This window comes from Natator depressus, chromosome 6, assembly GCF_965152275.1.
Source record: "Natator depressus isolate rNatDep1 chromosome 6, rNatDep2.hap1, whole genome shotgun sequence".
In the NCBI taxonomy this organism is placed as follows: Eukaryota; Metazoa; Chordata; order Testudines; family Cheloniidae; genus Natator; species Natator depressus.
Genome location: NC_134239.1, coordinates 64,718,852 through 64,740,020, shown reverse-complemented (window position 1 = coordinate 64,740,020; position 21,169 = coordinate 64,718,852). Strand labels below are relative to the sequence as shown.

Sequence of the window (21,169 nt, the reverse complement as noted above, 5' to 3'; positions counted from 1 at the left end):
TCACTTCACTTTTCTTTTCCCTTCTACTGAATCTTATATCTTTTCTTTCTTTTTCAGCATTAATTTCTTTATTCTAGTTCTCTGACAAGGTTAACGAGCAAGTTGTTCCTTTATTTCCTTTTTGCCCTCTATCTCCTAGTGCTCTATGTTTTGTTCTCTCCTTTCTTAATTGTGTTATTTCAATTTCTCCTTCTCCCTTTCCCAGTTTCTCTCTGCCTCCTCCTATTCTATGAACATTTCCCTCTCAGCTCATTACTCCTACTTGCTTCTCTCTCTCTCCCCGCTGCCACCTGTGGTCTCTGCACCAATCATTTTTCTATTCTCAGACAGCTGTATTTTCCTATGTGCAAAGCCATACACCCAGCTATTTTCTTGCACACACACACACACACGCACACACACGGTTGGGGCAACCCTGCAGTTTCTACCCCATGTCCAAGCTCCATACAAATGAAGGGAAGGGGCCAATTTTCACCCTCTCCCTCCAAAGGGAAGGAGACAGCAATTAGAGCACAAAAAGATGTATTAGAAGCAATTTTCATCCTCTGCCTTCAAATGGTGGGGAACCACTTCTCACACACACACACACAAAATATCCATGCTAAAACATATACATACAGCAAATCCCCATTCTTCTAAACAAAACATAGACTTTCCCCTTTTCGCACGTAACCAGCATTAACGACAGACGGATGTCTCCTCCACTCTAACCTGGAAGCTCTCGGTCCTTGAATGGATCGTCAATCTCTGTGCTCTTCGATCTGGCGTCAGTTTCACACACTGGGGTCTCATAGCTGGAAAAGGAAGAGGGGAAAGAGGTTCAATCATTTGATATAGTTTCAGAGAGATCAGGTTGTCATTAAGACGTTAGTGAACATTTCAGTCTTGCCTCATAGGCTCAGTGTAGAGGACACACAAAAAAAAAAAAACAGGAATCCAGGTGAGAAATAAATTGGCTCAGACGCAATCTGCATATGACCAGGGTGATGCTTGTAGGAAGACGGAAGCACTTGGAGGAATCAGCATGAATGTAATTTTGCCTTCTATATCCCAGGCCTCTTCCCTTTGCTTGTCAGAGAGCGGTCATCTCTTGGGGTCCTCAAGAACTGTTCACCATCAGTGGTTGCCTAGATGGCCAAGAAAACCAGCTGGCCATGCTCATTTCTCTTAGATGCAAGCTTAAGCACAGCAAGCCAGGAATTCTGCAACCTTGAGGTGGGGGAGTGCAATGCATTGTACCTTCTAAGGAAGGAATCTCCTTCCTTAGAAGGTACAATGCATTGCACTCCCCCACCTCAATCTCCTTCCTTAGAAGTTTTTAAGGTCAGGCTTGACAAAGCCCTCGCTGGGATGATTTAGTTGGGGATTGGTCCTGCTTTGAGCAGGGGGTTGGACTAGATGACCTCCTGAGGTCCCTTCCAACCCTGATTCTATGATACCTTGCCTTGATCCAGATGAGCACCTGCAGAGTACACATTTCAGCATGCAGCAGCCTATTAAATAGAGCAGACCAATAAGAGCATCTCCGGGAGCTATACTAGCTGCCAGTTCAAACCGTTCAAGTTCGGTTCGCTCTCTTCAAAAAGTTTCAAATAGCCCAGGATTGAGCTCTCTCAAGGGTGCCCCTCTCTACAGCAGCTTTGTCCACTACTAATGACAAAGCCAGGTTCAAACTCACAGAGGCTAGTTATCAGAGCTTGCTAGTCCCACAATTTGTTCCTGTGGAGCTTTCAAGTTGCGGGGCACAGAGGATCCCGCCTGGAGAGCTTTACGCAGCACGAGAACATAAAGATTTCAATACAGAATCTGTTTCTGTATTGAAATCTGACTGCACATGAAGTTCTCTACTCTGAGAGCTTTCTAGATCAGTACTAGACATGACAACGTAGGGTCAGACTATTCCTGGCCACTATGTGGATATACAAGGGTGGGGATAATGCAAGCCACTTTCCTCCCTGTTGTACCACTTGGTCAGCGGTAAGGGACAATGAACACAGGGATTGTATTTTTCTAACGGTCCAGGGCTGCATGCCAGCTCAAAAAGAGCAGGTATAGGGAGGAGGCAGGACCGTTCCTCCTCTGCATTGGCCATCTTTGCTGGCTGGACAGAAAAAAGAAGCATGCCGTACCACCCTGAAGGATGGGCAGCAGTAACGTTCCCCCTGTGCAGTAAAGGACTCCTGAATTTCCTCCTGTGGGGACTCTGCTCCTCCATGATGGAGACACGTGCCTATCCAATGCAACTGAGCCCTTAGTGCGATAGTTCGTATCAGTACTGCTAACCTCAACCTAAGCCACTGCCACCATCACTCAGGAAAACCAAGTTTCCAAGTGTTTCTAACTCAGTGGTGGTGTTCTTTTCTTTGCAGATAAAAACCAGGCCCAGTCCTCAGAGAGAACCAGCCATTCTGAGCATTTCAAGTTGTAAAGTTCAGCTGTGTTTGAGCTGTGTGAGAGCAGTAAAGGTTCTTCAAGTGTAGTTTATATGGGAAGTGGTTGTTCACTTCACATCAACTCTCACATAGGTTACTGGATTCTGCAACAAAAGAACTTAGAGTGAACATGGCATATTTGAGCCTGAAGGCAGCATTTGTCAGAACATTAAGAACATGTGGAAACAGTGAATGATAATGAAAGCCTTGACAAATCCCTAAGTTTGATGGGTGCTACTTATATATATTATATATATATATACACACACACACACACACACACACGCGCGCGCTATAATACAGGTCCTTTCCTCTCGGCTTCACTGAGTCCAGTGTACACAACTGGAGTGAAAGATGCATTCTTCTCCACTTCAAGTACAGTACCCATCAGTGGGATTTTAAAAAGTGTGCATTCATGTGGGCAAACATACACATACATTCCATATGTGTGTTTCCTCTTCCTCTGCCCCTCACCCTGCAAGTAATAATACTTAGCACTCCTATAGCACTTTTCATCCCTAAGTCTCCCAGAGCTTTTCAGCTCTCATTAACCCCATTTTACAGATGGAGAAACTGAAGTAGAGAGAAGTGAAGTGACTTTACAGTGAGTCAGTGGCACAGCCAGGAACAGAACTAAGGTTTCCCAATTTCCACGCCCGTGCTTCATTCACTAATCAAAAGATGCTCCCTTTGCTGAACTAATGGTAAAGACTAGAAAAACGGAGTGTATGATAGAGGTAGGGAGATCCTTCTAGTATAGCTGTACTTCTGAGTTTAATTTTGTGTGTGTGTGTGTGTGTGTGTGTGTGTGTGTGTGTGTTCTGTTAGAATTGTCCTTTCACCTTGCCCTATAGTTAAGCCCTGACAAGTTCAGTGCACATAATAGAAATGTGATACTAATTAGTCTATTCGGCTGTAGAAGGGACTGGGTCCAGGGAGAGGGGAAAATATTAAGAAAATATGAATAGTCATTTAGACAAGGAGGCTTAAGCACCCAACTCAGGCCCAGCTGCATTGGTTGCTGACTGGAGCATTATCTACTGTTGTAAACAGGAATCTAGACTGCATAACTCTGGTGTGGCAATTCCCGGATTCTTTGGTTCCCTCGTTTTCTCTGAACTGGTGTCCTCTCCTTCATAGTTATTTCATGCTCCACCTTACAGGCCAGGTTCAAAGCAAGTTGCTCTCACCGTGTAGAAGTCCCAGGCAAGGGGCGCCCCGTGTCCACCAGGACACACCAGCAGTACCCCGTGGACTGATGACATTGCACTGGTTTGTACAGCCCGCCAGGAGCACATTCTGGGATGACAATACCCTCACGGGGGTTCTGCCTTGCCTCCTCCAAGGCACTCTGTCTCTCCTGGTCACAGGAGTGAACTTTCTCTGGAAAAGAAGGAAAAACAGAAACATCACCCTCTGCAACAAAACATGGCTTCAGGGCAACTCTCAGATCTCAGCATTCAGGATACTAGTCAGATCTCTCTTCCTTCCCTAGGAAACTCCAATATTCAAAAAGGAGTTTCCTAGCATGCACAAGGATCAGTGTTACATTCCGGACCTGAAATCCTCCTCCTAATAATGTCAGCCAGCCACTTGAAGAGGTGCACCAAACACATTTTCCACTCTGGCCATCAAAATGGCTAGGGCTGCTCCTGCTTTCAGTATGTCCTAGAGAGAGTGCATCTACTGCATACCCTGGGGGAACAGAGAGGCGGTCCAGCCCCATCACCCCTCCCTGGGGCATGAAAAGAGCATGCTATTGCTTCCTTACTCCCCAGTATGTCCTAGGGAATGGAGAGGGCACCTAGGCTTCCCTTTCCCTACACAGTACACCTTGGGAGACTGGAGAAAGGGGCTTGTCCCTCTCTGTCCTACTATACAGAAAAAGGGCCTCCTTGTTGGCATCATCCACGAGGGAACAGATAAAACAGGTGATATGCACGAGGGAACAGACCATTTGGAAATGTCCCCTAGAGTCATCCAGGAATCTGGAACCTTCTGGTCCAAAGGTCAGGCTTCTATCACATGAGTTAAAGGACAAACTCATTTAGCTGGCAGATGCAGTAGGCTGCTGTCCTCTATATGGACCAGCCACTAGAGAGGGATGACACACACACTTTACAAACCTATAATGTTAACAACGATTTAATTGAAACAGTTGAGAGAAAAATTCTGTTTGTTGGAAGACAGCAGACACGTCCACCTGGCCTTTGACCTGAGGGCTGAGAAAATTGTTGCTTCAAGTTCTCTAGTCACCTAAGGAATCGAGAAAAAAGTGGAAGACAAGACTTGACATTCTTAAGGTTAAAAAAAAAGTAAAGTAGAGAACACCCCAATAAACTCTCTGGATTTTCTTAAAATATGTATCATGATAAAAAGTGGTGGGGGGGGACAAATGCTCCCCTCTTCCTTACCCCCTTTTGAGGGTCACTTTAATAGGCCATATTGCCCCAAATCCTTTCCCATGCCCAGGGGTTACTTCAAGTTTTCAGTAAAGAAACTAACTCAGAACCCTGACAGGAAGTGTCTCAACCTGAACTTGCAGATGTTTTGATGGTCAGTTGGGACACATTGCATTACACAACTGTCTGCTCTTTTTGAGGGGCAGGTAGTGTCAACCACACAATTAGTCTGGCAGCTCTGAATGGAGTTATTTGGGCACAGATTGCTTCGGTTGCCAGAGGCCAACTGGCCATTATTTATAATTGTAACATAGCAGCCAATGAAAAAGGTTCCAAGAGACCACAGATGTCCTCCATCCCAAGCATTTCAGACCCTCCTTGTGAGCAAAAGACACTTGAACTTTGTCACACATGAATCCACACAAATGAGGTTTAACATAAGAGCCTTAACTATGTGCAAGTCTGACTCAACCAGAAATAAACATGATTGGCAAGGAGTGGGGGAGGGGGTGGATAAAATCAACACAACTGAAAGGGCTCAAGTCTCAGCTGATATTTAAGCTGACTTCACTTTGCTGACAGATTTCACATCTTAAAAAAAAACTGCGACTGTTCCTGAGCTGTATGCAGACAGAGGAGTCATTCAGTAAGAGGCCTGTGGGCTTCTGAACAAATCAATTACATCACAAGGGGCCAGCTTACTCAAGGTCCCTGCCTGACAGCAATGTACACCTGGGCCGTGGGGTGAGAGGGTAATTCATTTAGTTCGATGAAGCAAACAAGAGAGCCAGAATTCCATGCCTACGATCACCTCATTTTTGATTAATTCACTTTATTTAATAACCAAAAGAAAAAACTCCATTGAAGAGAAGTGCATTCCGGACATTTTTCTGTCCAAATCCCCAAAGCTTCCTCAGTGCACAAATTCTCTTGAGTCCTTTGAGTCTTGCAAAACTGGCACTAAAAGTGTCTTTTGGAAAAAAAAATAAATACCAACGCTTTTTTTGGCCCTGCACAACAACTTGTTATAAATTAATCACTTTTCTTTTAATCAGCCATAGCCTTAGTTGACATATATGCAGTACTGTGTTAGTGTACATCACTGTGCAAGTATATGCAGTGCACAAATGTACATTCATATACACATATCTATGCTTGCATTATACCAGTGGCATTTAAAACCATTTTCTCTTTGCCCAGTATACTAACAGCAGAGATGTGGGGGAATGGATGGCCCAGGGAACTCCTAATAGTATCCAGGGCGGATTGATAATCACTACCATCTTATGGGTGTTTAATGGGGTATGGGTCCATCTACACAGCAAAAAAAAAAAACACAAAACAACTCTCAGAGCCCCGGTCAACCATTTTGGACTTGGTCTACACTACGGGGGGATCAATCTAAGATACGCAACTTCAGCTATGAGAACAGCATCTACACTAGACACGATAAATCGATCCCCGATAGATCCATCACTACCCGCTGATCTGGCGGGTAGTGCGGACATGGCCTTGGACTCATGCGGGCGGGGGGGGGGGGGGGGCTATGAATAGCAGCGTTGATGTTTAGGCCCCGGGCTTGAGCCTGGACGCTGAAACTGCTGAAGTGGGAGGGTCTCAGAGCTTGGACTCCAACCCAAGCCTGAACATCTACACAGCTATTTTTAGCCCCGCAATACAAGCCCTGTGAGACCAAGTCAGGTGACCTAGGCTCTGAGACTTGCTGCCACAAAGTTTTTTGGGATTTTTGTTTGTTTCTTTTTGCTTTGTAGACCTACCCAGTGAACTGAATTTGGCAGCCTTTGTTTCGTTCATGGCACATAGGCGTCCATGTCACAATGAACACCATCATAATTGGCACTAATTGGTTCCTTGCTGTCTTTCTGCTGAGATTTCCTAGGACTGAACGGCCTATGGAGACTAACCCAAGCCTGTCTAAACTAACAAATTGTGTAGCCATCACTCTCCACTATTGGTGAAAGCTGCGATGTTGGCAGGACTGCCGTAGTAATTTTACTACCATGCCTTCTAGAGCAGTGTTTCTCAGTGACCAGTCTGTGGGCCAGTGCTGGTCCCTGAGATCTCCCTGACACAGTTGAGGAAGGCAGCAAGCAGGCCCCTGAGAAAAACACTGTGATGAAAACACTAGAATCCTAGCTATATTTCAGCATCCATCATGGCATCACTGACGGTGAATTCTGACTATGAAGTTTGCTAACGTAGAAGAGGCCTTCTAGGAGTTTCCCTGAGACAAGTCTGTGGTGCTGCTCACTGGACGGAGGACTCCAGGGTCACTCTTTGGAATGACTTCCTTCTCAAGGGATCGCTCTGGCACCTTTCACTAGTGCCAAATAATATTGTTGTAATTTTTTGAAGTGAGTTAACATTTAGGGCCTGATCCAACACCCACTGAAACCAATGGGAAGATTCCCAGTGACTTCACTGGAACTGGATCAGGCCCTCACTGTGCAGATTGTTTTTCTGGGAAACCATCTCACTGGCACCATATAATCTACGTGCAACATGCGACAGTGGCAGGGCATCTAGAAGGTATGGATAGAGGCTTTTTATCATTTGTACAAATACATGAATAAAGATGGCATGCAAAATCCCATTCATGGCCACACATTTCTCTCTCTCTCTCACACACATAGCATTGTATATTATATACATAGATATGCGTGTGCACACAAAAGTTTAGGTGCTGGCCCAGGTTTTATTCAGTTTTCTTCTGTTGTGTTGGATACTTTTGAAGGGCATCACAAGATTTTTAACATGGAAAAAATGTTTCTATAAAAATCATATATGGAAAGGTCATGCTGACCTGAGCCCTCCGGTATGATTTTTGGAAGTTTCTATGTTAGAAAATTACAAGATATACTTTACAATTTAAATATTACATATATTTCAAAGCAGTTTTTAATTGTGGTATGGGGATGTGAGAGTAAGTAACTCAACTTCAGAGGCAAATCAACCAATTTGCAAGGAGTTGATGTTGGTTTAGTCGTGGGAGAGGAGAATGGGACAGTTGCAGGATAGCTGCTTCCTGTTGGGGGGAAATGTTTATCTAAATGCACGTAGTGATAACCGTTTGTGTACAGGAACCCTACAAGTTTTTTCTTCCCTTTACTCTTAAACACTAGGATCTCACACCTGTGTACTGTCACCTCCCCAATTACACCACAGCTGTGAAACAGGACTTATTTATTAGCAGGTGGTGGCATTTTTGCTATATCTGTTAAATAAATATGTCCTCAGGTTTCATCTTTAATACTTTCATTAGCCGTGAACAGAATTTGCAAGTGATACAAAATTGTGAAGAGTCGCCAACACCTGCAAAAACAGATAAAAAAAAAAATAAATACTCAGTGCCATATCTATACACTCAGAGTCACAACAGTGGCTGATGGCTAGATAAATAAGAATGGATAGATGTCCAAAAAAATTAGAAAATTAAATTAAATTCAAGTTGGATAAATATATGAAGGGCAAACAATCAAAACATTTTCTGGGAAGTAGTCTCTTAAAAAGCAGTATTGTAATAGAGAATTCAGTGCAATGTGTTAGCAAAAAAAAGGATCACTGCTATTTGGAGTTAGATACATGGATGCAGTGTGCCACAGAGCAGGAAGGCACTTAAGCACTTGTGAGACCTCTCCTTAGCTAGCGTAAATTGGCACAGCTCAGTTGACTTCATTGGTTTACACCAACTGATGATCTGACCTACTGTGCTCATTTCTAGGCACTCTATTACAAGAGACATGTGGAATTCAGAAAGCGACAGCGATTAAGGGGTTAGGTGGATTGATTTATGAGGAAAGATTGAGAAAACTAAGTATGGTATTTTCAGAAGCACTCAGCATTGGCCAAACTCCATTCTTATTTAGATCAATAGGCGTTTTATTGTTGACTTCAACAGGGACAGAATTTGATGGATGTTGAGGGCTTCTGAAAATCCTATTCTAAATATGTGCAACTTCCACAAATGGTAATAACTAGGGGCTATGACAACCAGTTATAAGAGCATTAACACCACTAATGGAAAGGAATTGTTTAGACTGGTCCAAACCCCTAACACAGCGTAATGGAAAACTAGTACAAACAATAATTTATACTTCTACAGCACTTTCCACCCAAGGATTTCAAAGAGCTTTACAGATGTTACATGAATTAGCCTGAGACCTCCCTGAAGTAGCGAGCAGAACTATTCCTCTTTTATAGAAGAGGAAACTGAGGCACAGAGGGTGTAAGTGATATGGCCATGGTTACACAGAAAGTTGGGGACAAAGCCCAGGTTAAAATTCAGATCTCCTGGGTTCCAGTCCTGCACTTTAACCATAAGGCCAAGCTTGCTCTTATCATCAGGACTAGAGAACGTAGGCCGGAGGAGTTCCCTGATGGCCAGTTCTGTTAGAGTAAGGAACAATTCCACTGAGGGAAATGGTGGACTCTCCGTTGCTTGAGACATTTAGAAGTAGACTGGAGAAAGCACCTGTAGGCTTGGTGGCTACAGCGAAGGTAAGATGTCCAAACAGATCTCCTGTATCTCTCAGATTTTTTATTTAGTGAACCTCCAAAGAAGTCATCTCGACCTAGGACAGTGGAATCTTTGGAATGCCAAATAAGCTGTGAGCCAAACGCCAGCTATAAAATTCATCAGCAGCCCAAAAAAGAAGCTTGTCTTCTTAATGAAGTGCAGGGTGTCTACAAGCATGACTCCTTACTTGAGTTAGCAGGAGTTATAGGCACCAAGAGGCAAAAAGGAAAAAGAAAGAAGAAAACCTTAAAACATGCATATATCTACAGTTAGTGAGAAGAGCATGTTGTGAGTTGATGGGAGCAGGGCGAGTGAGAGGCTACCCAGGATCAACAATACTACTGTAACCATTTTAAAAAGAAAGACATCATGTTGTCCTATTTTCCGCTGTGACTTGTGACAACCGTCAGCAAAAAAGCCCACTAGCTCAGCCAAACTACTGCTGCTGCTGAGGAACAAAACCTCTGGGAGTCAGCAAATCAAGATTGTATTACCCACTGACAGTGAGTGAGTGAGTGAGTGAGTGACGGGAGATACTGGCAGAAATATCCATTTTAACTGTAGCTGCTCAGCTCTAAAATGCTAACTACTTGTTTTTTTGTTTGTTTTGTTTTTAAACTCTTGGCTACTTTTAAACACTCTTCAGAGCATTTTAAAAACTGGCATCTTCTGAAGCAATGAGCTACAGGAGGAGAGATGGGGACAGGACATCTCCTGTTGTGGCTTTTTTATTAAACAAATTTTCCCTGGCAATGATCTTTTGAGAGATGCATCATCACATTCCTAGAGGTCTCGCTCTCTCACACATTGAGAAATGCACTGTCTGACACATATCTCCACACAGAAACCGAAGTGGACTGATGAGGTAAGGGACTCATCCACTGTCTAATTAGGCAGTTGATTATTAAAGAGCTGGGGAATTTGGTTATGCAAGGCAGTATTGGAGAAGAGCAAATGCCAAGGAGCACTAGTAGGATACATTACTGCTTAGATTCCTGCTCAAGGGGTAGATACTGTTTCACTAATGGTCAATAATTGAAACACCCCCCAAAGGCTTTCCCAAAATCTTGCTTTGTCATATAGTCTCAGCAATAATTGCTTCTCCCTCTCTCGAGGGAGCAGGTGAGCTTTGGAAAGCAAACAGTTACTGAGGTCCAGTGGCTAAAGCACAGGCCTGAAAAAAATTCAGGGTTTTATTCCCAGCTTCATGGAATGTGCATATGGATAATCACCTGAAGGAGATAATCAGGGTTTTATTCCTAGCTCTGCCACAGACTTGTTGTGTGCGGGTAAGTCACTGAAGACATCCATGCCTCAGTTTCCCCAGTGCTTACATGGCTCTTTTAGGTTAAGTTTATCAATTAAATTACTTTGAGATCCTTGAATGAAAGGCGCTAATATTAGGTCCTGTATTATTAGCTGCAATGGTAGCTCTGGTGCTAGTCAGCCAGCCATATTATCCAGACCCATCAGTTCCTACTAAAACAGATGAGAAGCCATGAGGAATGGGAGTAGACTGGTCACACAGCACAGGTCAGTATGCGTTACCTGAAAGGCAAATCATTTGAGACAGGCTGATTCAAAGCATAAACACTAGCTACCCAGATTCATGCCTACAGAACTGCTACTTTTGGAGTGTTTTTGCTCTGCCTTGTAAGGTGCTTTTCTCCACAGACACATATGCCTGTGTGGTAACAGCAACATGCACCATCTTCTCTCTGGTTTGGGCACTAGGATTTCCTCATGCGCAGTTTCCCCTGACTTCTGCCTGCAGTCCAGCTCAAACCTGCAGGTTAAAATGCAAACAGAACCTGGAGGACCAGCTACAGAATCACTTTGCAGAGCTGGTATTTGACTCACAGCCTACAGCTAACCCATGGACAGAGGGACCAAACTCCATCGATAATGTGCTACCAGGCAAAAGATCAGTGCTGAACTGTGGGCCAGCCCAGTTAGAAATAGCACTTTTTTACTTAAAAATTATATCTTGCCATGCCATTGTCACCTCGCTGCAAGATCTGCTACAAGATAGGGAGCTAAAAAGAAGTACAGCAGCTGCTGGTGGATGGGCTGAACAGCAGAAACATGGCAGACTTGGAGCCAAGGTTCCTCATTTCTGTTTATGCTCTGCCAATTTATGCTCAAATAAATCTGTTAGTCTCTAAGGTGCCACAAGTCCTCCTTTTCTTTTTGTGGATACAGACTAACACGGCTGCTACTCTGAAACCTCTCATTTCTGTTTCTAGCTCTGCCATTGAGTCACTGGCCTTCAGCAAGTAAGGGCCACTGTGCCTCAGTTTCCCTCTGTAAAATGGGAATAACATTTGCTCCTTTCAAAGAGAAGATTAATACATTGAGCCTGATTCTCATTTACACTTAAGCCCCTTTACACTGTTGAGGTAGAATCAAGAGGCCTTAAAGAGTAACGTGATGTAATTTACACTAACTCAAGGCTCTTTTAGAATGTCAGAGCAGTGCTAAGGAGGCTCAGTGTAAGTGAGAAACAGATCAATTGTGGCATATAGAGCACTGAACTTGTGGAAGAACACGAGCCTTTCTGTCCAGCTATGACGCTCAGAAGCAATGGACCAGAGAAAAGGAAAATTCCATCCAGGAAGCAGTTTCAACACAAGTTGCTGCAGGTTTGCATCCCTTCTACTTCAAAGGCCAAACGGATTTTAAATAACCGGGGGTGCTGGCACACAAGGGCTGGCAGGCCTGCTAATGCAGCATGGTGAACAGTACTGGACACCACTCTGCAAAGCAGGGACGTGGGTGGAGGAGCAGAAACAACCTCTTCTGTTTTCTCAAAAAGCACAATACCAGCTGAGCAAATATAGGCCCTAGGTATAGTATAAATCTCTCCCCACCTCTTACTCATCAGCAGTACCACCACTGCAGCCTGTCTCAATCTTGGACAGTCAGCCTGAAAGAACATTCAGGGTTTATTTTATTTATTAAAGTAAAAAGAAATATTCCCTGCAGGTGTCCCCAGTGCACACAGTCAACTGTCCTTGCTTTGACTGTTAATCTCTCAGCGGACAACAAGGGGAAGAGTTACTGTATATACTGCATGCTGCAGAATTTTATCTGTTGATTTATTATGTTCAAAGTGCCTTGTAGCAGGTGGCACGTCAGACCTAAATTATTCAGCAACACATTCCCCCCCCACACACACTGCCCCCTATTGACATGACAGAGCTGCACTGAGTTATACTGCAATTCTAGGTAACCAATTCTAACTCTATTCAGTATACTGCGTAGTCCCTTAGACAGAAAACACCCGTCAGCAGAAGGGGTGAAACACTGTCTTGGTGATCAGGATAGACTTGCAGAAGGAGATTGCAGTTTCAGAGGCCAAAGTAGCAGCTAAGGAGCAGTGTGCTATTCATGTGGGAATTAGCTGCTGCACGGCCGGAGAAGGGTCCTGCTGTGCAGGACTCCTAAATCCTGCAGGAGCAGAGTTCTGCTCTACTTGGATGGCAGCCACGTATTCCTGCAAGCCTACCCCACTTGCCTTCCAGACCGTGCTTAACCCCCTTCTGCTGCCCCAGTCACCCAGGCAAGCAGTCAGACAGTCCTTGCAAACCTTCTAAAACAGCAGCCAGACAAGTTATGGAGTTAGAGGACAGCAGGAAAATGACCACATTATTTTTATGCAGGCAGTGCATCATCCTGGCAAAAAGGTAAATTACAGCAACTATTTTGCCTGGCCACACACACAGGTTACCTATTACCCTGATTCAATTACAGCTCATTAGAGCACTTTGGAAGTTGTTTGTGTCATCTTGTTGGTTTGATTGGATTAGATTAGTGGTTTATCGTACATAGAGATTGAGATGCTCTCTTAGATCCTAGACCACTGAAGTCCCACCGCTTATACAGCCTAATATCCCCAATGGCAGTGGTAGGCCTGAACCAAAACCCCTGAGCTGCTGAAGTTCCCAAACTTTGTGGAAGTTTGGGAATGAGCTTCACAGCCAGCCTAGTTTTCATTTAGCACCTAGTGTGGTTATCTCCACAATGGCCAAATGACAAACCTGAATTTGAACACCTCTGAACTGAGAAAACTTGGATCCAAATGCAGCTATGAACAATGCTTCAGCCCAGCTCCACTCAGAAGATGTGTCAGACAGGAGATGGAAACAGAAGATTGCCACTTGGTGGTGGGGAATCATATAGACAAAAGGGAGTGGAGTAGTTTGTGGCATAGTTAACTCCTGATTGCCTCCTGGCCTACAGCTGAGCCATTTCTTCACTCCCCATTGCTTTCACTATTCGATCTTAGCTCCCTTTGCACAACTGAGGAATACAACACAAATCCTATTTGACTCTAATGAGAAGTTTTATGTGTTTCCACCCCAGCCTTTCAATATCCTGGGGAGAACCCCCCATCCCTACCCCTCCTGCTCCCACACTTTTTGTTAGGAGCAGGAACTATTGTTGAAGAAAGTCACCTGCCTCTGCTGGCTGCACTGTGTAAGAATAGCATTTTCCCAACAGTACTGGCGGTAGGGGACATAGCTGTAGGGTGTCATGCAGGAGACTGTTTTAAACTGATTCAGGCTAATTTGCGCTAAACATGGTTTGGCTGCCCACTGTGATAGCCACCTTTTGCATCTAGGGGTGCTTGTGTGTGCACATGTGTATGCACAGGCCAGGGTGTGCATGCATGAACGTGGGGGGGCAGACTAGTGTGTGTGTGTGTGTCATGCAGGGTACGTAATGCATGTGCAGCATGCCAGAGGCATATGTATGTGCATGCGCGTCACTACTAAGGGACTTCTCCCTGCAAGTGCACACAACCCCTTCAGTTGGGCACAGCCTTTGTAAAACCAAACTCAGTTCTCTCCAACCTCCCCTTCTCTCTATGGGCCAAAAAGATCCCTGGACTAATCCCCTGGCCTCAGCAGAAGTTCCTCAAGAGAAGAATTTGACCCTCTTTTTTGTTTTAACCGTAAATGGAAACCTGTGGGGGTTTAGCAAAGAGCTTTGCTCCAACTCTGTGTACCTCTCTGCTGCCCACGTCCCCCCCCCCCCCCCCCCCGCCTTCTCTCCAGCCCATTTTCTTTAACAGGCGGCTGTGGGGGTAGCAGTTATGACTGTGCCTAGAGTAATTTGTTTTCTTTCTTTGGGGGTAGAGGAGACGGAATTCTTTGGGAATGATTTATCACATGGCACTAAGGGGGAGCTTCATTTATTTGCCTAGCTGCATATGGTTTAGCACCTAGGATTGCAAACTGATTATTATACATTGTTATTTTTCCCACTTGTATACTTTGCACCTTTTCATAGAGCAGATTAACTGCTCCCCAGTGGCACATTATTTATGACTGTTTGCTGACAGACTGGCTGGGAAGGGTCCTGGCTCTAGACTCTTCCAGTGTGTCTCCCTCCTCCTCAGCCACTTCAGGTCTCCTGGAGGATCACACTTGCTAGTGATATATCACTCCAATTCTAACTTTAAATAGCATCTAGGTAAGAGACTTGGTGATGGAATCTGGATCCCTCTGGCAGCAGCCAAGAAAGGAACGTGTGATTGGACTGCAGCTGTAATGAGAGAGATGTATGCACAGCCAGAAGAGCAGCTGCATATGCATGCACACACAATATTAGGGCTTGTCTACACTGTCAGTTTACAGCTCTGCAACTTTCTCGCTCAGGGAGGTAAAAAAACCAACACTCCCCTGAGCGCCGCAAGTTTCAGTGCTGTAAAGTGCCAGTGTAGACAGTGCACCAGCGGTGGGAACACAGCTCCCAGCACTGGTAGCTAAGCCTCTTGTGGAGGTGGGTTTTTGTGTTTTTTTTTTTTTTTTTTTTTTTTTTTTTTTTAAGAGCACTGGGAGAGCTCTCTCCCAGCGCTCTGCCATGACCACAGTTCAAGCCACGTTCAGTGCTTTAGCGTTGGCAGTATAGACTAGCCCTTAGCTGTTAGCTCTTAGGATATGTCTACACAGCATCTGGGAGGTGTAATTCCCACCGTGGGTAGACATGCTAGCTAGCATCTAAAAATAGCAGTGTGGATGCCATGGCATTGGTGGTATCAGACTAGCTGTCTGGTACATACCCTGGGCCATACTTGAGCCGCTAGCCCAAGCTGCTGCTACCCATGTCACTGTGGCCACACTGCATTTTTATTTTGTGCTAGCTTGAACATAACTAGTGCATGTTGGTCTACCCAAGCTGGGAATTGCACCTCCTCACTGCCGTGTAGACATACCCTCTGTTGTACCAAGCAGGGTGCACACAGCCTAGCTAAGGACACAAAAAGCCAGAGAAAAAGGGCTTCAATGTGTGTACAGGGGGTGGGACTGAGGAAACTCAATCCTCACCCCAAGGACTAGCAGACATGGCTCCCAGTTCCCCCCTTAAGCAGGTATCTGGCCATTTGGAGCTGAACTTTGTAAAACAACCCAACCTCCACCTATGCACATGATGCCGCCACATTCCACCTCACCATGAAGATCTGTGGAGACCAACTTGGAACATCTCCATGTTGCCCATAGGGGCGCACTATCCCCCTGCCCAGGGTCTCTAATGCTTTTGCTCCCTTGCACATCAGACACCCAGATTTCACATTGCTTCCAGCCCTTATGCCTCTATGCAAGATACTCTGAGCCTCATCTTTAAGGTAAATTAATTTTTAAAACTAACATATGAACAATACTATCCTAGTTTCTGTACACTTGTTTTTCACAGCTCATTTATAGCTTTGCTCTGTGCTGGAAGAGCTTCAAAAAGCAAAAAGTTGTATCAGTGGAAAGCAGTAGTAAAGGATGCCCAGATGGCCTTTAGGTGCCAGAGCAGAACAGAAAAACCCACATGGAACTGGCACACATCCAAGGAGCACGATTTAGAAATAAATAGCAAGATTCAAAAACACACACTTGTCTTCAGCAGCTAACCTTAATATATTACTCATTCTTCCTTTCAGGTAACGTCATGTTCAAAACCCTGGTGATTGCAGAGTATTTACTTGAGACTACTACTGCTGGTTTTCCTAGAGCTGTTTATCTTTCCATGCATGAGCTCATTACATCACCCTGTGGTTTTCTTAAGAGTTGTCAGGATAGGTTGGTTACATGGTTAGAATCTCTCTCTAACCAAAATCAAGTCACTTACTAGCATGAATGCATTTGGAGAATGCCCAGCAAGGAGCAGCCTCGGTGGAGAGGAACACTCCTGAAAGGACAATTACTGGATTTATTTTCTTGAAAATAGAGGCGTTTTCAGGAATCGCCCCAGAACAAAATTTGTAACAAACAGCAGGAGTATCCACGATAACATGTATGGGGTTATAATGCTGGGGGGGAGGGGGAAATGCAAGAAGAGCAGCCATCCATCTATATTTTAAAATCACAGCAGATAGCTTAAAAGGCCATTCTACACCTTTTCCTGCAGTGGCAGTGAGAGACAGAAGTGCCATGTGTATTGGAGCATGTAACTGAGAGGCAGTGGGGTCTGGTAGATCAAGTTTGGAGCTAGGAGCCAGATAGTACCACCAAATCCTAACCCTAATTCAGCCACTGACTATTTTACCTCTGGCCACACACTTATCTTTCTGTACCTAGGTTTCCACTTCTGTAGAAGTGGGGTAATACCTACTTCACTTGGTTTCTGTAGCGGGAGGATTAGCTAGTTATTACTGTAAAGTGCTACACATTATATGAAAGTATTATGATATGTAGTATATGAGGAAGGTGAGGGAAGCAGAAAAAAGGTGGCTGTCAACTACTCAGTTACAGGTCCAGAAGCAGAACAAGACTTGAGGCCAGACTACTGCATCTGGAGATTTGTTACCAAGTCAGAAAGCGGGAAGATGCTAATGAAGGTGGTTTTGTTTGGAATTTGTTTGTAATGGGGAAAGCATTAACTGAATTTCTATTGCTTTTATGAGTTCCCAGCTTCGCAGTTCATCCCCCAGCACGATCCTTTCACTTGTATATTTTATTTACGTTATATCACAATCACCAACTGATGGGAGTTAAAAAGAAAGTCAGCAAGTTATTGAAGATTCTAACAGCTTCCTCTGAAGCATCTGACGTTGGCCAGCCAGAGAAAGGACACCACTATACGGACCACTTATCTGATCTGATATGACATGAAAATTCCTATGTTCCTACCATGATGAATGTGGTCACAGTGCTACGTTTCTGGGATGTCCAATGCCAGTGCAGACTGGAATGACACTTACATCCTGTGAACTTGAACCCTGTTCACTACTTGAACCCTGTTCACTACTGAACATGTGGCTACATGATTATTATGGGGGACATGAGAACTAGGTAAAGGCATTTGAAGAACGTGAAGGAATGAAAGGCTGATTTAGGCTGGTACAACAAGGGAGAACCTGGAGCAATAAGAAGAAACAGAGAAGAAATTTAGGCTAGATATCAGGAGAAACATCTGGAGGGTGAGTTCTATTAGAAGCCATGTCTACCTACAAGCCAGGGGTGTGATTTCCAGCTCACTTAAAAAGAAAAGGAGGACTTGTGGCACCTTAGAGACTAACAAATTTATTTGAGCATAAGCTTTCGTGAGCTACAGCTCACTATTTGTTAGTCTCCAAGGTGCCACAAGTCCTCCTTTTCTTTTTGCGAATACAGACTAACACGGCTGCTACGCTGAAACCAGCTCACTTAGACATTCATGCTAGCTCTCATCTGAGCTAGTGTAACACCAAAGAACCCTGGTCGTCGGCAGGTGGGATCGAACCTGGGACCTCTGAAACTTAACATATGAGCCTCTAATGCATGAGCTAAAAGCCAAATGCCTCTTAGCTAAGGTTGTAGCAGACTCATTAATCTCCAGGTGGTCTATGTGCCACTAGAGGGAGACAGAGCACCAAACCCAGCAGGCATAGGTTACATGAGCATGTGAAAAATAAGACCGACACAGTAGCATGGGCAGCAGCAGAAGCAGAGGTTTGCTGCCCCAGGTACAAACCTACCTGAACCCTGTGGGCCCACACCAGCGGGGTGGCTAGCCCGTGCTGCTGCTGCTGCCGCCACCTGGGCCACCCAGTTACACTACTGTTAGCGTACGAGTTCAGATGTCAGCTAACCCAAGCATGTCGACCTAAGCTGGGAACCACACCCCTCGCTCGTAGTGTAGATGTAGCCAGAGAATGGAAGAGTCTCCCACGGGAAGTGGTGGAAGCTTTATTGCTGGAGGCATTTAAACTCCAACAGAAACATTACATACTGTAGAGAAGAAATATTCCCTGGCCTGGGGAGCAGGGAGTAGATGACTTAGTAGACTTTCTCCACCTCTAACTTCAAATGAGTCCATTAAAATACAGCAAGAAGATAGATGGTGTCTTAATCTGAGGAGCTTTCGGCTCAGATGCAATACAGCCAAGTCCATGCAGGAAAAACTGGCAACAAAACTTACCTTAACCTGTTAAAAACAAAAATACAATGAGAGAAAATGAAAACACTGTGCAATAAGATCTAAAACTGCCGTAAGCTAAAGTTATCAAAAGCATCCACTAATTTTGGATGCCCAATTTAAGACACATAAGTATCTCATCCTGGGCATCCAAAACACGTAAGCAATTAACCGTCATCATCATCTGTTCAGAAGTGTTCCTTATTAAGACTTAGCTCATATATAGTGCTTTCCTTCCATAGCTTCCAGATGCATACTGGAATATCCTTCAGTGTGTGTGACAAAAATCCAGAATAAAAAACACACCATAAAAAACAGTAGGAAGGGAGGGGGAAGGGAGCTGAGAGTGGTGTGTGAAATGTGTCAGCTGTTCCATAACTGCTTTCATGCTCCAGCCTTTACCGATGTCAGTAATTCATTGTAGTGAACAGAGATGACTGCAGGTTTGTGTGGCACAGTGTGAAAAATGGAGCCTAGAATTAGCAATTTTCCCCTCTTACATCAGTTACAAGGTATTATGGCAAGTACATCATATGGGGGCAATCAATTATGCGCAATGAGATTTTTTAACAGGTCTTTTACCTGTTACCTTTTTACCTTGCTGTGGTAGTTGTCTTTTTTGTACTCATTTGAAATTCTCCAGCTGAGAGTTTATTTTTGGATTAGTAATGTGTGCCCATTACAATCTCTGGGCTCATTTACAGTCATTAAAAAAAAAAAATCACTAATTAAGAACAAAATGGACCAAGCATAAGCTCACAAAAGGAACTCCTTCTCAAGCAACACTCCTTCTAACATAAGGCAGTTTCCTGAGGGAAAGCTTGTACAAATAGTGCTTGCAGCACACTGGGTAGGTCAAAAGATCTATAGGGCCAAGCAAGAGTGGTAAGCAAATTCTAGAGTCAAAGACCCTCCTCTTCCCTACGGAGGATACCCATTTTTCACCCCACCCCCCCAAATTCAGATCCGGGAACTGGAAGCAAGAGTCTCATTTGAATCTCAGCTACCAGGAGTGTTGCATAAGGAGGCAGGTGGTTGCTAAGATAGCCAGGACCAAAATCATATAAGGCTTTACAGAGAAAACCACCACTTTGGATGACACCAGGAATAAATAGGTAGCCAGTAAAGTTCATGGAGCACAGGTGTGGTTTGCTCTGCATTTGAAACACCACTAAGCCAGCTGGCCAACACTTCTACAGCGGCTGAAGTTTCTGGGTGGCCTTCTAGGGTAATTCCATGTCGACCATGCTGCTGTAATCCAATCTGGAGGTCATGAAGGTTCTCTCTTAGTTTATCCACATTGGCTAATTAAGCCTACTTTATTTCTGCCATTTAGCTCCGTATCACCTTCACTTTGTGATTGGGAGAAGGCAGAGAGAGGTTAAGTGAATTACTGAAGATCAGAGTCCTAGGCTAAACTAGGAATAAAAGCAAGAGACTGACACTAACAACTAGTTTAAACTGCCTCCACAAGTTACCTGGGGTTTGTGTGTGTGTGTGTGGGGGGGGGGGGGTGTTTGTTTACAGAAACTGTTCCAGGGATATTACTTGTCTCTTTATAGAAAGCGTGTGGATGGTGATAGCTATTTGTCAAACCTTAAATCAATATCCTGGTCATCTTCTAGCAGCTTCCTCCTGTCTGTCTTCCCAATTCCCATATCATTTCCCTCTAATCTACCCAAAAGATTCAGCAGATCAAATCATCAGCTTCACCCACTGGTCAGATCTCACTCCCCTCTTCAGATCTCTCTCACTCTCTGCCTCAAGTTCTAGCTCTCCATTCTCACATCTCTGCACACCCAGACACCCCTTGGTGCCAACTGGTGGGGTACACAGGTGGTGCATAAGGATTTACAAGGATCCCCTGGGTCTGATGTCTCCATCATAGGTGTGCCAAAGGGTGGCATGTGAGGTCTCTACCAACAGTCATTAATGCACTGGTTGTCCTAATCATTAGGAGAGAGATGTATGAATGATATTTAGAGTTAAGTATCTAGATTTAAAACTATGTTCTTAAGATATGTAAGTTAAGGCAGGTCACCTGAAGGTGACAGACTCTGTTCAGGCAGGGGGTAGTAGACACTTATCTCCCCGGCTGACCATTGTGTCTTACACTGTACATGAATTTGCTAACAGGGAGCTAACAGCTAATCAAGGCTGACTTTGACAAGAGTTCATAAAATCTACAGGAAGGAACACACAGTAGGGAGGATGTCCTATTTATGACTAAGATCAAAGAATTAGGCTGGTATATGAGAAGAATGTAGTGGGACACCAACTATCCTTCACCTAGGCCAGTGCTTCTCAAGCTATCTAATGTGAGGGACCAGCAAATTTTTTTTCCAATGTGCACGCAAACCGGCAGCAGATGGCTCGCGGACCAGCACTGGTCCGCGGACCACCACTTT

General features: G+C 44.4%; 1 protein-coding gene and 1 long non-coding RNA gene across 4 annotated transcripts in view; one reads left to right on the top strand and one right to left on the bottom strand.

Moving 5' to 3' along the window:
• SMOC1 (SPARC related modular calcium binding 1) overlaps positions 1-21,169 on the bottom strand; it is a 181,078-nt gene that overhangs the window by 27,644 nt on the left and 132,265 nt on the right. For all 3 annotated transcript variants that reach the window (XM_074955558.1, XM_074955557.1, XM_074955559.1), the window contains exons 8-9: positions 3,623-3,815; positions 712-794 (exon numbers count right to left, since the gene is read on the bottom strand). In XM_074955558.1, the coding sequence (XP_074811659.1) occupies positions 712-794; positions 3,623-3,815 (276 nt within the window). The remainder of the gene's footprint in view (positions 1-711; positions 795-3,622; positions 3,816-21,169) is intronic.
• The window catches only part of LOC141989167 (uncharacterized), a 37,070-nt gene that overhangs the window by 13,908 nt on the left and 1,993 nt on the right, over positions 1-21,169 (top strand). The gene's annotated exons all lie outside the window — the stretch shown is intronic.